At 37.1% G+C, this 14,668-nt stretch overlaps 1 protein-coding gene across 2 annotated transcripts in view; it reads left to right on the plus strand.

Annotated features, from left to right (window-relative positions):
• Window positions 1-13,908, plus strand: part of cnnm2b (cyclin and CBS domain divalent metal cation transport mediator 2b) — a 37,198-nt gene extending 23,290 nt beyond the window's left edge. For both annotated transcript variants that reach the window (XM_053476446.1, XM_053476447.1), the window contains 4 exons: window positions 2,422-2,591; window positions 4,814-4,907; window positions 8,277-8,455; window positions 11,204-13,908. In XM_053476446.1, coding sequence (XP_053332421.1) covers window positions 2,422-2,591; window positions 4,814-4,907; window positions 8,277-8,455; window positions 11,204-11,416 — 656 coding nt within the window. In that variant the 3' untranslated portion in view covers window positions 11,417-13,908. The remainder of the gene's footprint in view (window positions 1-2,421; window positions 2,592-4,813; window positions 4,908-8,276; window positions 8,456-11,203) is intronic.
• The last annotated feature ends 760 nt before the right edge of the window (window positions 13,909-14,668 follow it).

Here is a 14,668-nt window from a genome sequence, read left to right on the forward strand (position 1 = left end):
AAGTCATGCAATTCAACATTATAGTCAGCAGCTGACAAATTCCCACTTCTTACTTAAGTGACGAAATGCAGTAAAAAAAATAAAGGACAGATATTTAAAGTACTTTTAAGTACAAGTAAAAGGTATCCCTAATAAAATTACTCAAGGTACAGATATGCGAAATATGTTCTTAAGTACAGCAAGAAAGTAAATGTACTCAGTTAACTTCCACCTTTGGTTTTAAGCTTAACTTGTTGTTTTAAGCTGAAACCCTGTCATAATTTAGTCCTTACATAATGCATTTACTGTATTTCTTTTTCTTTAATAAAGAGGACATCAACTTTGAGAACTAAAAAATCCAAAATAGTGGATGTAATATTTTTAAAAACCTAATTAAATAAAGCATTTTTTTTTTGGTTTTGGTTAAGCTGATGTGCCTGTTTATAGAAGAACTGAAGGCAGTTTCGGTTCAAGCGGTCTGCTAGGTGGCTAACAGAGAGCTTAAGGCTCTTTCTAGAAGGAACCATGTGTGTAGAACCATGAATTGTGAGATTAAGAGATGGTGAGAGTGCAAACTATCTCATCTCAATGATCAGGGAGGAAATGTACTGAAGAAGCAGAATGAAAATGATGAAAGAACAGAGCCAGAAAAAGATGAAGATGTTGAAAGGGTGTGGAGGATTCATTACCTTACTTTTTGCTTATACAACTACAGTACAGTAATGCGTATCAGCTTGTGTGGAATATGCGGTGGTTGATGTTTTGACGCACAGTATACTGGTGGCTTTCTTTTGAAGTTTTAGCCAGCCTAGGTCATTTACCCTCTTTTACCCTCCACTGTAAAATCCTCTCCAGGCCAGCAATACAAGTCCACAGTAGCAAGTATTGATGAGACGATCATTGATTATAGTGATCATTATCGATTTTAAATATTTAAATGATTTTTTTTTGTTGTTTTTTTCTGCGCATCCGGGTAACTGCTGTGTGCCAAATCTGTCACAAGGAGTATGTGTACAATGAGTTTACATTTTCTCCCTGTGCTTGATGGCTTTCCTCCGGGTACTCTGGTTTCCTCCTACAGTCCAAAAACGTGCAGATTAGATAAATTGGTGTTTCCAAAGCATGTGAGCGTGTGCATGTGTGTGCCCTGCAATGGATTGGCACCCTGTCCAGGGTATATTCTGCCTTGAGTGAGTAATTTGTGATTTTTGTTCAGCAATTTCTTTATTAAAAAACATATATATATATATATATATATATATATATATATATATATATAGTATTTATACATAGTATTTATACAGTGTGTGTGTATATATAATGAAGGTGTTATAGTTGTTTTTAAATTTGTTTAACTCATGATAACAAGTGCTTTGGCATATTACACACCAAAGGTCAAATTGCTTATGTGATGTGATGACTGTCTGTCTTTCTGTACGGCAGAACTTTGTCAGCTTGACTAATTTAACGCCTTGTTTATGCCAAGTTGTACTTCTTTCATCATTAGCCAAATACACTCCCTGTTCGGTATCAGAGAGTGAATCACAGATGAGAAATCGTAAAAGTAGCTCAGATAAAGATTGCATTTTGTTTTCTTACACCACTTCAGCACTGTTATTTCAACAGTGAAAATATTAAGTAATCCCAGTGAAAGTGTTTAGGTTTGATTTTCTAGTTAATAGATATTGGTGCAGGTGATTGTTTACATTGAGCAAGTTTTTATTAGTATCTCATTTTAAAGTAGATTATGAAATCCGGCACATACTGTAACTGCTCATAACATTGCTTTTAGTAAACATTTTGATTTTACTTATGGTGGAGGTTAAACTTTAGGCAGATATCTAAGTACTGCAAAAGTGTCTTTATATTTTGTCCAGCGATTGAATCAAATTTCAAATTCAAATTTTATTTGTCACATACACAATCATACAGAGTACAATATGCAGTGAAATGATTTTGTGCGACCACAGAGTCGCGACGGCAGCCACCTAACCGGCGCCATCATGGACGTGCCGACAGTTTAAGGCATGTACAGTACACTTTCAAAACTTGTGATTTATAATCTGGCTCATAACTTCCCTTCCACTTAACATTTTGCTTTCATTTATGGCAAAGGTTTAACTTCAGGCAAATACAGTATCAACTGAATGGCAAAGTTTCATTAAATTCTGTCCAGCCAGTTTTACGTAATGCTGTGACAAAATCTGTCTGGACAGACATACAGACATATGGACATACAGACAGAAATTTTTCTGAGACTGGGTTCGGGTCCTCCAATCTGTTAACCGTTAAAATATCATTGTTCTGACCAATGTACAGGCAAAACCATTCTTTTATTTATATAGATAAGAGTGGAAGACAGCATTTTAAGTTTGTGTTAAATGTCTATGGTGGTATTGATATTTCTCACAAATGTGTGTTGTGCTCCTTGTTACTTTACAGAGGTGGAAACATTTGCTGTAAATCAGATGTCTGAGAAGATCTTGCTGAGGTTACTGAAGCATCCGAATGTAATCCAGGAACTTAGGTTTAATGAGAAAAACAAGAAAGCGCCAGAACATTACCTCTATGTCCGCAACAGACCTGCGGACTACTTCATCCTCGTTCTGCAGGTTAGCTGGATTACTCGTATACACTCTTAGAAAATATAATGCGCCATCAAGAACTTCTCATATAAATTTTTATGAAAGAAAAAAACATTGTAATATTTTAAATATCCAAGTGTTCTGCCAGAGGGTCAAACGACCAGGTGATTACTGACCGATCCATTACTGGGCAAGTCAGTCATTAGTATTTTTGGGTAGTCCTGGTCTGTTTGGAAGTTAGCCCTTAAGAAACTTGTTTACTTTTACATCCATGATAAGGATGTCTAAACACTTCCCAGGTTATGTCTGGTTAGACTTGGAAATCATTCTTGCAGGAAACTCTTTCTGAAACTGAGTGGAATCCATGGAAATTATTGATTGTTAACTTTAAAATCATGATGTTCTAGGATACAGTTTAGTTCAATTTTATTAGTTCAACAGCACAGTTTAACAATGGACATATTCACAAAGCAGCAGTACGTTTATGTATTAATTCTAATGTTTTTTTTCTTTGTTTGTTTTTTATTTAGAAATTGTATGTAATGATTTAGTGAATTTTCTTAAATAAATACAGAATAAAAAAACACAAGAAGCAAGGCTATGGTTAGCCACAAGCTAATGGCTAAAACTAACCTAAAAATAGAACAGAGACAAGAAACTAAACACAACAGTTGAAACAGATTCAAGTCAATGTTGTGTTATTTAAATAGCACATTTAACAATGGACATGGTCACAAAACAGCTTTACATCGATGTATTAATTCCAAAGTTTTTTGTTTGTTTGTTTGTTTTTAGAAATTTTATGTAGTGAGGTGAGGCAAGATGCAAATGCAGAATTTTTTCTGTTTTTTTTTTTTTTAACATTGTGACATTTTCTTGAACAAACACAGAATAAAAAAACACAAGAAGTAAGGCTATGGTTAGCCACAAGCTAATGGCTAAAACTAACCTAAAAATAGTACAGAGACAAGAAACTAAACACAACAGTTTAAACAGATTCAAGTCAATTAACTAACTGAACAACTGACTTTAAATAGGCAAACTAATCAAATATGTCAATACATTTAAAAGCATGTGACTGTGGTGTAAGTTCACACTGGGAACTGAAGTCTAGAACAAAAGTTCAGAGTTCAGAACATAAAACCATGAGGAAAAACCCAGGGCAAAAGCATGATTAATTTAATTGTAAAAAAAAAAAATTACATCAACACTTTTTGTGTGAAAGCACGCTGCTTCACATGCTAAGCAGCGAGTAATGTGATTGAGGAATAATTTAAACTGCAAAAATAATTTTTATATAGTAGTCTCATCTGGAGGATTTTCCTCTGAACAATAGTTAAGAAATCAAGGGTCTTTGGATCTATTGTCTTTCATTTTGCAAAGATTGCGCACAAAGCAGTGATGCACAAAATCGTTTTCATGAGACAGAATTTAGATTATGTCACAGATATTTATTGCTGGGAACCCCAGCGAACAAATTTGCATGTGGAACAGGGCGGATTCCCTGTGATGTAGCTTGAGCAATATTTGGGAAAAACCGCACTAGATCAGCCTTATATGTGATGGAAGAAGTACAGTTTAGCCTTTACGTTCCCCTTCTGATTTGGTGTAGTATGAACAGGAAGAGCTGGACCAAACTGGGGAAAAATGTGCAAATCCAAGACCTCTCGGAGCTTGGAAGCAGTTTGAAATATATATAGGCTAATACAGTATATATTTTATACTCGTTCTGCAATAATTTTATACTCTTTCTGTTTTGATATCCTGACATCTTATTAATGTTGTCAAAGACATTTAATCCACAAGTGTTTTAGGAAATATTGTACTAGATGGTAGGTGTGAGACATGGAGATAACACAAACTGAGACATATTAGATGGAAAAAGGTTTGGGTTTTCACAAGTATTAAACATAGCTCAAGTGGGAAACTTGTGTATAACAGTTTAAAAGTAGGTGTAAATGTTAAAACTTGCACTGCTTATTTTTGCTACTAGTGTTAGAATAAAGAGAGAAAACATATAGAAATGACAGTTTTCTTTTATCTGTACACTTTGAGCAAATTGAGTTAATTACACAGCAAATAGTTTTAATTTGAACCATTTTGAACCGTTTTACATAGGATATTTAAGGAGTTCTTTAAGATCAAAAAAACAAAAAATTTCTTTATGTAGGTGTAGAACTCTTTTATAGCTTAAATAGCTATATAAAAGTTCATAATTTGTAATTGTTTGATTTTTTTTTCTTCCCCAGGGGAAAGTTGAAGTGGAGGCAGGGAAGGATGGGATGAAGTTTGAAGCTGGAGGGTTTTCATCATATGGGATGATGGCCCTGACTGCTTCTCCAGGTAAATACCACCTAATCCTTAATGCCATTATCTTACCATTTTATTGCAGCTTTCTTAGTTCTTTTTCTATATAAAGGGGAGCCAATCAGAGACAATGTTTTAGATATGTGGTGTAATAAATAACACGTTTGTACTAGCCATACTGGATCAGATGTTAGACAACAGGTTCCCAGTGGTCCTGAACAAATAAGCCTTTTTCTAATGCTGTGGCTTCATTCATATAAAACATGAGTTTATCTTAAGTTTGGATTTTAGAATTCAATCAATGGTGCACTGATAGTTGAAAAAAATCTCAGTCACAGCAGTAGTGTCTTCCTTGTGGTTTTGTGACTAGAAAGAATCGTAAGGTTCTCCTGGACTGAAATTCCCAAAGGCATTGCAACACAAAGAATGGAACTGCCTTATCATAAACAGATTTATCAAGGGTCAATCCAAAGGTATGTTGGATCAAAAGGTTCTTAGCTTCCAATAGAAAATCTCTTTCTGATGGGGGGAAAAACTCTTGTAATTTTCTGCATAGAATCTCTAAGAGTTCCAACTAAAAGACAGCTAAAGAATTAACAGTTCAAAAACAGGCTCTGATGGATGAGGAGACCAAAATTATTTAAATGTACAATGGCTTTGCAAAACAGGATGCAATTTGACATGGTACCGAGCAAGCAGAAATTATGCGGTTGCAAAGAGGTACAGATTCTTACAAAATGTCGGCACTAGAGATTTCTTTTACAAACCAATGTCTTGCACAAATGCAAGTCTTAGATTATCAGTCTCAAATTATCAGTCTTAGATTATGAGCATCCTCCATTCAAGTCCCTGTGTTAGTATAGAACATTTTATAGCAAAACTTTTGCTGTGTACATGGACATTAAAATGTGGCTTGAATTAATCCAGACCATTTGATAAATCAGATTCAGTAATTTAATAGCATAGTGGTAAAAGAAAAAAAAAAATCTGTATTTCTCTTTATCTAGATTAATCTGTACAGTATTTCTCTTTATGATCCTTTGATGGCGGCAAGTGGCTTAGAGGTGTCGCCTCGCACATCCAGGTCCTGGGTTCTGAAGTTTGCATGTTATTCTCTGCTTGGGGTTTTTATCCGGGTTTGCCGGTTTCCTCCCACAATCCAAAGACATGCACATTAGGATAATTGGTGTTTCCGAATTGCCTGTAATGTGTAAATGTTAACTGAAGGTCCTACCAAGGTCATAAAAATGGAAATAAATACAATTGGCCTTAGTCACCATTGGCCTTCACAGTTCCTAGTTGGACTACAGAGGCTCATAGATGGAAGAATGGGTGAATGGAATCTCCAGATACACTAATGGTTGAATTCCATCAAGGTAGAAAGTTTTTTCAGATTGCTGGAGCCATGATCAGACTGCCTACTTCACCGCTGAAACACTGGCCTACTAGGAACTCCTTTATTGGCTCAAACATGTGGAAATTGTTTTTAAGCGAGCAATTTGGGGTGACCAAACCAGGCTGTATTTACCTGAATGCATTCCACAAATGTCCACAGGAATTACTACAGCGGGCTTTGAACCACCTCAGCCGAGACCATTGTACAGCTTTGTACTGTGGCTAAGAGTTTCGTCACAGGCATTGGCCTACAGTTCAGAAGGTCCCAGGTTCAAATCCCATGACCACAAAGTTGTCTCTTAACCCTCACCTGCTTGGATGTATAATGATATAAAAATGTAGGGTGCTCTGGATAAGGGTGTCTGTCAAATGCCTAACTGTAAGTCATCACATGTGTAAGTCCCAGTTTGACTTGAAAATCCCTTCTCTAGAACATTAAATGGTTCCCTAAGACAAACATTGAAACACTACGTTAAATTATGAGCGTGTGGACGAACAATCCCACCACCTATTACTATAATGCTGTCAGCAGTTACACACCACAAACCCATGACCAACACAGTTCAAAGATCACACTTACACTGAATTGTAGGATAAATATAATTGCTGTAAAAGCAATGTGCTTAGTGTAGGTTTGCTGTGGTCTTACACAGAGGGCTTTGAGAAATGGGACACAATTAAACTTACTTACCGGAAGTCACATGAACACACACACAAAACCCCAAGGGTGGGCTTTGGGACTGGGCCATTGACAAGGGAGAAATATGGTGCAGGAGTTATGTGACCTCTGTTGGTTAAATGTTGGAACTGCATTTTAATTATGTATCTACTGTTCTACATAAGTTGGATTTGGTAGATTTTTTTTTTTTTTTTTGGGGGGGGGGGTCTTTTGTGCAAACATATCAGATATAGGATGCTGGATGAGTTTTGTCATCACAGCATTCATTATGTTCTGATGATCTCGATGGGGGTTTGCAGCTGATGATCAGTAGCCATCATGCCCTTAAATTTCACTGTAATAAGCTGTTCCTGTCCCTGTTACCTGCTGTATGCTGATGTATGAGATTAAAATACAAACATGAACACAACAATATAAAAATATATAATAATAAAAAAAAAAACACTAAAACACATGTATAAGTTGCTTAAAATCCATTTAAAATATTATAAATTGTGTTGTCTATTTGAATGATTCATTGTTATCAGATTTTATCTTGTTCACTTTTTAACACGAGTGAAAAATGACCCAGTTGAACACCCCCGCCTCCTTTCTGTCCTTCCATGTTCTCATACCATAAATTCGTAGTATCCCTCCCACTGATTTTGCCAGACTTGGAAAAATAACCCTGGCCTCCCCCCCATTTGCGCCCACACACACACACACACACACAGTCTGACCCCATGCACATACACTCTGACCCAACGTGTAGTGCGCAGGGCCCCTCAGACCAGGGACAGGCGCAGTACTCAGACATCCAAACGCGGATTACATACATTCCAAGCAGACTGTGGCATTAACACTGTGTGTGTGTATGTGTTCGAGAACGAGTGGCAGAGCAAAGCGTGTGTGTGTGTTTGTAGACCGGCCCCCTTTAAGAAGTGGAAAAAATAAGCTGTGTTTAATTAAAACAGGACTAGTCCTCTCTTTCAGAGTTGTAAGGTCTTTTTTATCAGTCTTTATCCAGCTGTTGCCGCCACTTTAAAACACTGACCTCCGCACCAACCCCTTCTGTGACTGCAAATAAGACATTTCTTTACATTGTAATGTTTGGTCATCGTTTCCACTGTTTCAAAAAAATAAAAATAAAAAGTCTCTTACATGTAGGACTTATGTGTAAGGTGCTTACCTCTGCGTGCTGCATTGTTGAGTATGGGTGTCTTAAAACCTACATTCCTCCACCTGTGTATTGGAGTAAAATCCTGTTTTGGAGTCAGGGTGTATGCCCTGTTATTCAGCTCACATTCCTACAAGTCAATTCGTATGTTATCTATCATTTTTTGCTGTTTCAGAGAATAAGTCTCCTCCTCGGCCATATGGACTGAACCACTCTGACTCCCTGAACCGGAGTGACCGCAACGAAGCTATTAATCCCCCACTGGGCAGCAGCAACAACCAGCTCAACTCCTTTCTGCAGATCTACACACCAGACTATACAGTTCGAGCCATCACAGACCTTCTATATGTCAAGGTGAATAGATAAGATAGATACTGTTTTATTTTATTATTTAAAAGCTACAGCCAGCCATCACACGCCAACATACTTTTTGAACAAAGATTTTCTTTTTTAATGTCATTTTTTATGTCCAGGTTGTAAATCTGTGAATCTTAGTGTGATATCTACAGTAAGAATGAGAATGTTTTAGGATTTATGTGGGTTATCGTTGTAACCACACTCCAAAACTGACTTCTTTCCAATTGTAGTATTCTTGAATTTAGTCAAACCTATCTATAATTTCTTGCAATATGTTTACAACATTCTAAATATAAGATTATTATTCTCATTTCTAGTCAAAAATTGTAAGCAAAAAGTTCTTGTTCTATTAGCAGAGGATTTAAGTTCTTTCAAGAAATAAATTCCTAAAATTCGCTTAATTATCGACTTAAAACAAGAACTTTAGCTTAACATTTTTTGTCAAATTTGCTTATAAATAAACTGTCAATATCAAAGCATGAACACATGATTAATTTAGAAATTTTAATGTTACTATTTTTATTGCAAATGCAAACAGGATGAAGGTCGAAGGAAGTTCTTATGTGTAACGTGTAGTTTTTTGTTATTCACACATTTTCCCTAAGCATTTATTTAAGAAACAAACAAACAAAAAAAAACAAGGCCCATTTTGGTCTTGCTACATGTTTTGCCACTGGTCCATTTATGTGTTTCTCTGTCAGCCATCCATCCATGTGTCTCTCCAAAGTTCTATTTAGACAAATATTTCGAAAACAAGTGGTTAAATGTTTAGAAGATTAATATAAAACTCGTCATTGTGTCCAAACAGCTTCAAGGTCACAGTAAGGTCAAATGTGTGAAATAGTTTTTCTTCAACCGCATTCTCCCTGTTTGTCATACAGAGATTTTACATTTATGTTTAGGGACATACTTTTCTTGCTTTTTTTTGTCTAGACCTTTTTTTTATTTTTTTTTTTACAACATAACAAATTTAATGACCTAGAAATTCACAATACATTTATGAATCCCTCCTCGGCCCTGCTTGTTTACTGTATGCAGGTTTGTACAGTTGGGATTACAATTTTACTTACACTCATTATAAGCAATATCATCGTGCTTGCAATCAATTTAATAGAATAAAGTCATCCTTCTGTATTTGGGGACAGAATGATAACATACTATACATAATTAATGGAAGAAACCCCAAGAGTACTTTATACATGCGTTTTGAGTAATTTTGGCATTTATGATACCAACACATACTGTGCAGGGTCAAAGATATACGAGGGGCGACTTTAGATTGTGAAGAATAACAGAATACAGTTATGAGAGTAAAAACCCTATTCATTTCTCTATATAATCCTCTGCTACACTAATGCACTTATTCCAGTGTTTCACTAGTGCTTGGGTCCCATCAAGGTGAAAGGTTTTAAACCATAGCCATGATCAGACATTCTGTTTTTTAGTAACAAAAAGTTTCTTTAACTCACTGCAGATTATCCAGTATCCAACCTTAAAGTAATGCGGGTGAAGTTATTCATCGATTTTTCAATGATCAGATGTTCTACTCGATGAATGGTGACGCGAACAACTGCAGTGGGGTCTGGACCATCATTTACGCACATACTGCATGTCCTCCTTTAAAACAGCTGAGTCTCATCACCGTACTGTGCTTAAAGTCTTCTGTAGGTTTAACGCCTTCATTCTTCTGCTCATGAAACACGTCCTGGTTTACCTTGAATGCCCCACCTACTGTATATACAGCAAATCTAATATTTGCTTGAATGTTCCTTAGAATGTATTACCCTTAGAAAAACATGCTCAACAAGCCTCTGGCAAGATCTGACCTTTTGGTACAGCCCAATAGGGTCGAGGCTCCAAAAGCCTCACGTTAGCCGGTCCATGTCTTTGAGATTCCTGGGTTATTCCTGACTATCCAAGCAACTTTTTTTTTCAGGCTTTGGCGGAACAGGTGCTTCTCAGAGTAATTCTGACTTACATCCAATTTATAAAAGTGATTTTGGAATCTGCAGTCGGTTAAAAATATCTCTAAGAGACTTTTTTAGATCTGCAGTGAGCACTTTGGACTTTTCCATTGTATTGTCAGTTTTTCAATCCAATGACTACTGTAAGTCAAACACTTTTTAATTTGGCACAAATCATAATTTATTAAAGCCTGTGTACAAAATTACTGAGGTTTTCCTCTTTTAAAGGGATGTGTTGTACAATCATTCTGTGACAACAAAATCATCAAAACATCTCAATATCGCCATGGCTGAGTTTATGTAAACTTTTGACCACCACTGCACAACGATCAGTCATAAAACAAACACCACTCCCAGGTGAATTGATTAACACTGATTATCAATCATATACCAGCAAATTGGTGACAGGATCATGGGCACCCAAGGCTCACCCATGCCCGCAGGAACCAAAGGTCAGCTCGTCTGGCCCAATACCACAGAAAAACCAATGGAACACAAACCATCAAATCTTATTCTTAAATCGTATCACCAAAGCCCCATCTTTACTCCCAGAAGTCCTATGGAGCCACACCCTTTGTGACACAAGGGGAACCTAAATCCAAGATGGTTTTAATGATATGGCTGCTCTGTGGTGTATCAGTGCTAAAACACAAGTGATTCTCAACTTAGTGGTCATCCAGGACTAAGTTTGAGGACCACTGAATTAGTCCACAATTAGTCCAGACACTTATTATACTGTATGACAGCTGACATCTCTCATGTCTTTGGTTTTACACCATAGGTCACCCGTCAGCAGTACCAGAATGCCGTGATGGCATCACACATGGAAAAGACTCCACAGCCATCGGACAGCGAGTACACCAAAATTGAACTGACTCTCAGTGAGCTGCACGACGGAGTGGTCGACGAGACAGACATTCTACTTAACCAGACACAGAACTGTGTTGCCCACAAAAAGGTGAACCACATGGTGCACAATGAGGGTACAGTCTAGCCCCCAGCGGGGTGGTTGGGGGTTTACAAAAGGGTGATAAAGGAAGCTGCTTATGTTTTTTTTTTTTTTTCGTTCACCTTCTGAGTTGTCTCCGCCACCCCTGTAACAGCTGGACACGAAACCACAATGGACCGCGTCTGGGTTTTCCGACCCGTTAACAGGACTGGAACAGCCAGTTCAGTTCCACACACCCTGCCGTGTGCCTGTCCACCAGACCAAAGAGTTTGGAGATTGGACACCCTCCCCCATCTGTCAAAAGGCCCTGTACACGCTTCTCGACTGAACCCTTTATGGTGCCAGGAGGGATTCTGGGATAGAGGAGGACCACAATTCAAATGGACTACTTGCATCAAGCTGATGTTGTCATACGGTGAGTCAAAGGCTGTGCCAAATACCAATTTGAAGGAAACCATGAACCGCTTACCAGTAACACTTTTCTCCTGTATTTATTTATTTTATACATGTCTACTGTATATACGTATGTGTACTACAGGCACATGCCAAGAACACAACTTTGTAAAATTCAGTGTAATGTATGTACTGTATATGTTTGTGAGAGTGAATGTGATGCCATGCACATGCTATAGTATCTACATAGTTACAAAAACACGACAGTATGTGTATTGGCGAGGGTCTTTTACATGTATGTATATTACAGATATTGTTATTTTTACTATTCTAAATCAGGCATATGGTACAGTACATTTTACACCTTTTTAAAAAAAAATCACAGTATTGCCTTAAAGAATCATATTAATTTTTTAACAAGTGCAATGAACCATATTTCTATTTAAAGAGATGATTTATTGATTAAAATCAGTTTATTGTAAAGAGTAGCTATATTTGTATGCATTCATTTTGTACGTCACTCAAATTAGTACCGGTCCCCTATAAGCACTCGTTCACCTCATAACCTTTAGGAATCTGATTCTCCTTAATTAGGACCAAATTATATAGGTTTGAATCCGAAAATCATTCCACGGATGTGTCATATGAATATAAAGAGGGCATATAGGCTGTATAAGGAGCTGACTTACAGTACACAGGTATAAGGGGATAGGGATTTAATCCTGAAATGACACACATTAGTATGTGAACCTCAGCCGTACAGTAAAAGCCGTCTAAGTCCGAGTAAAACATTGTGTGTCTTAGGTACGTGCGATTCCGAACTTGAACTCGAAGTGCACTTTTTTTTTTTTTTTTCACAATAGGATGTGCTGGATCAAGTGCTATTTTACTGTATAATCTGCTGAATAATGAGGGTGGATGTCATATTTGTTAACCTATTTGTGGTGTTAAACGTGGTAATCATTACTAGGACAATTTATGCAGTTGTCTCTTGCTTTTGTTTTGGACTGGACTACTTTTGGCAATAAGGAAAAATTGTATTTCCTTCTTCAGGTGGTATTTTCTATCCTTGATTTCTTCTTCTTTTTTTGTTGTTGTTGGATTAAAGATAAAGCTTGTGTTTAAATGTTGTGGTATACAAGCTATACACAAGAAAAAACGTATTTCCAACTTGAGAAAAATATTGCGACTTGAACAACACACAGGTGATTTGTGTAATCTGACTACGGAGCCCAGAACTTAAGCATGTGCTTAAGAGTGTGAGTGACTTTTGGACTTGCAAACTCTAAACAGATCTCAGATTAAAGAAGGTGATTCCTTAATGTTTTTGCACACAGGCTACATTCACATTACCAGCCCTAACGTGACGCGGAGTAGATTTTTAAGGACGTCTGAACGCACAAATCTCATGCTTTTCAGATCGGATCTGGGTCACTGTCCTATGCGGTCCTAGATCGGAGTCTTGGGGCATGAATGAGAACAGGCAGATCGGAAATCATGTGACTTTTTGCCTTCGCACGTGTGGGGCGCTCACTGATGTCAGTCAGCACCGGCAGCGCGAGGATTTCTTAGCAGTGGTAGCAACAGCTGATAAAACAGCTATCTGGCTTCCTCCCTTCTTCCGGATCTCAACAAATACAGCTGACTAACTGTTTGCTATCCTCCAACGCAAAACCCCCAAGCATATTTTTACTAAAATCGCATCCATTGTTTGAAATGAATGAGTGGTCACACGAACCCATGGCGCGTTTTAACCCAGATGGCATGAGCAAAGACGTATACATGTGCTCATCTGTGTAAATCAAGAGGACAGATGCATCCACATTAGATTCACTTGTAATTATGAATCTGAACCCGTCATGACATAAAAAACCGGAATTGAGCAATCTAGCTTGCAATGTGAACGTAGCCTCAGTGGAGTATTTGCTTGTACTTTGAAATTACAAAAGTATCTAGCTTTTAACTTAACACGGATGTTCCTCATGAAAGATGGAATACTTGCTCAGGATAAAATGGGGGTAACATGGAAAGATTCCACATAAGTCAACATAAGTTTTTTTTTTTCAAATGGGGACCAGAATTCTTTCCAAAATCTTAAACAAATGACTGGTTAACTTACAATGTGCCTCATAATAAAAACAATATATTTTTTAAAACTACTATTGTGTAGTCATGTATATTCCCTGTACAGGTATTACTGTACATCATATTCAGGGAGACATCTAAAAGTGTAGTAAAGAGTCAACATTCTTTTTTAAGGTTTAATGTCCCACTTGTATCACACTCTTGGCTCAATGTCCACTTTCTGAAAAACTAAAGCACCTTTTTACTAATTTTTGGTCAAGGTACATATATTATACAATCTTCATCTGTCCAGTATCAGTGCCACTAATCCATCTTAAGGAGCTGTGCCATGCATTCCAGGATGATTTTCTACTAACCGTGGTTGTCGATCATTTGCGTGACAAGGTGTTTGGACCCAGACATGTTCGGGTTTTCACACCATTCTATGTAACCCACATAGTACATGTATGTGATAAGACTTGTAGGCCCAAACCAGCTTGCAGCCTTCTTATAAACTTTTAGCTTCACTTTCAACTTCCATATACACCGAGCAGCCATAACATGAACATTGATTATTTAAAGGGATAATGGAATAAACAGGGAGGGTGAAAATTAACTAGGCAATATTTAATGGAGACAAAAAAAAAATTGTCCGAATGTGCATTCCATCCTCCGGCCATTTGAGGAAACTGGTTGACGCCACTGGTGCCTAAGTTGAAATGTAAAGATTTTCTTTCATTATCGTCTATAAAAAATTACATGCACAATTTAAAAATAAAAAGTTTCAATGTATTTGTAATAGAAATATGCACTTTATTACCAATTTTTAATGCCTAGTTA

The sequence above is a fragment of the Clarias gariepinus genome, chromosome 18, assembly GCF_024256425.1.
Source record: "Clarias gariepinus isolate MV-2021 ecotype Netherlands chromosome 18, CGAR_prim_01v2, whole genome shotgun sequence".
Taxonomy (NCBI): domain Eukaryota; kingdom Metazoa; phylum Chordata; class Actinopteri; order Siluriformes; family Clariidae; genus Clarias; species Clarias gariepinus.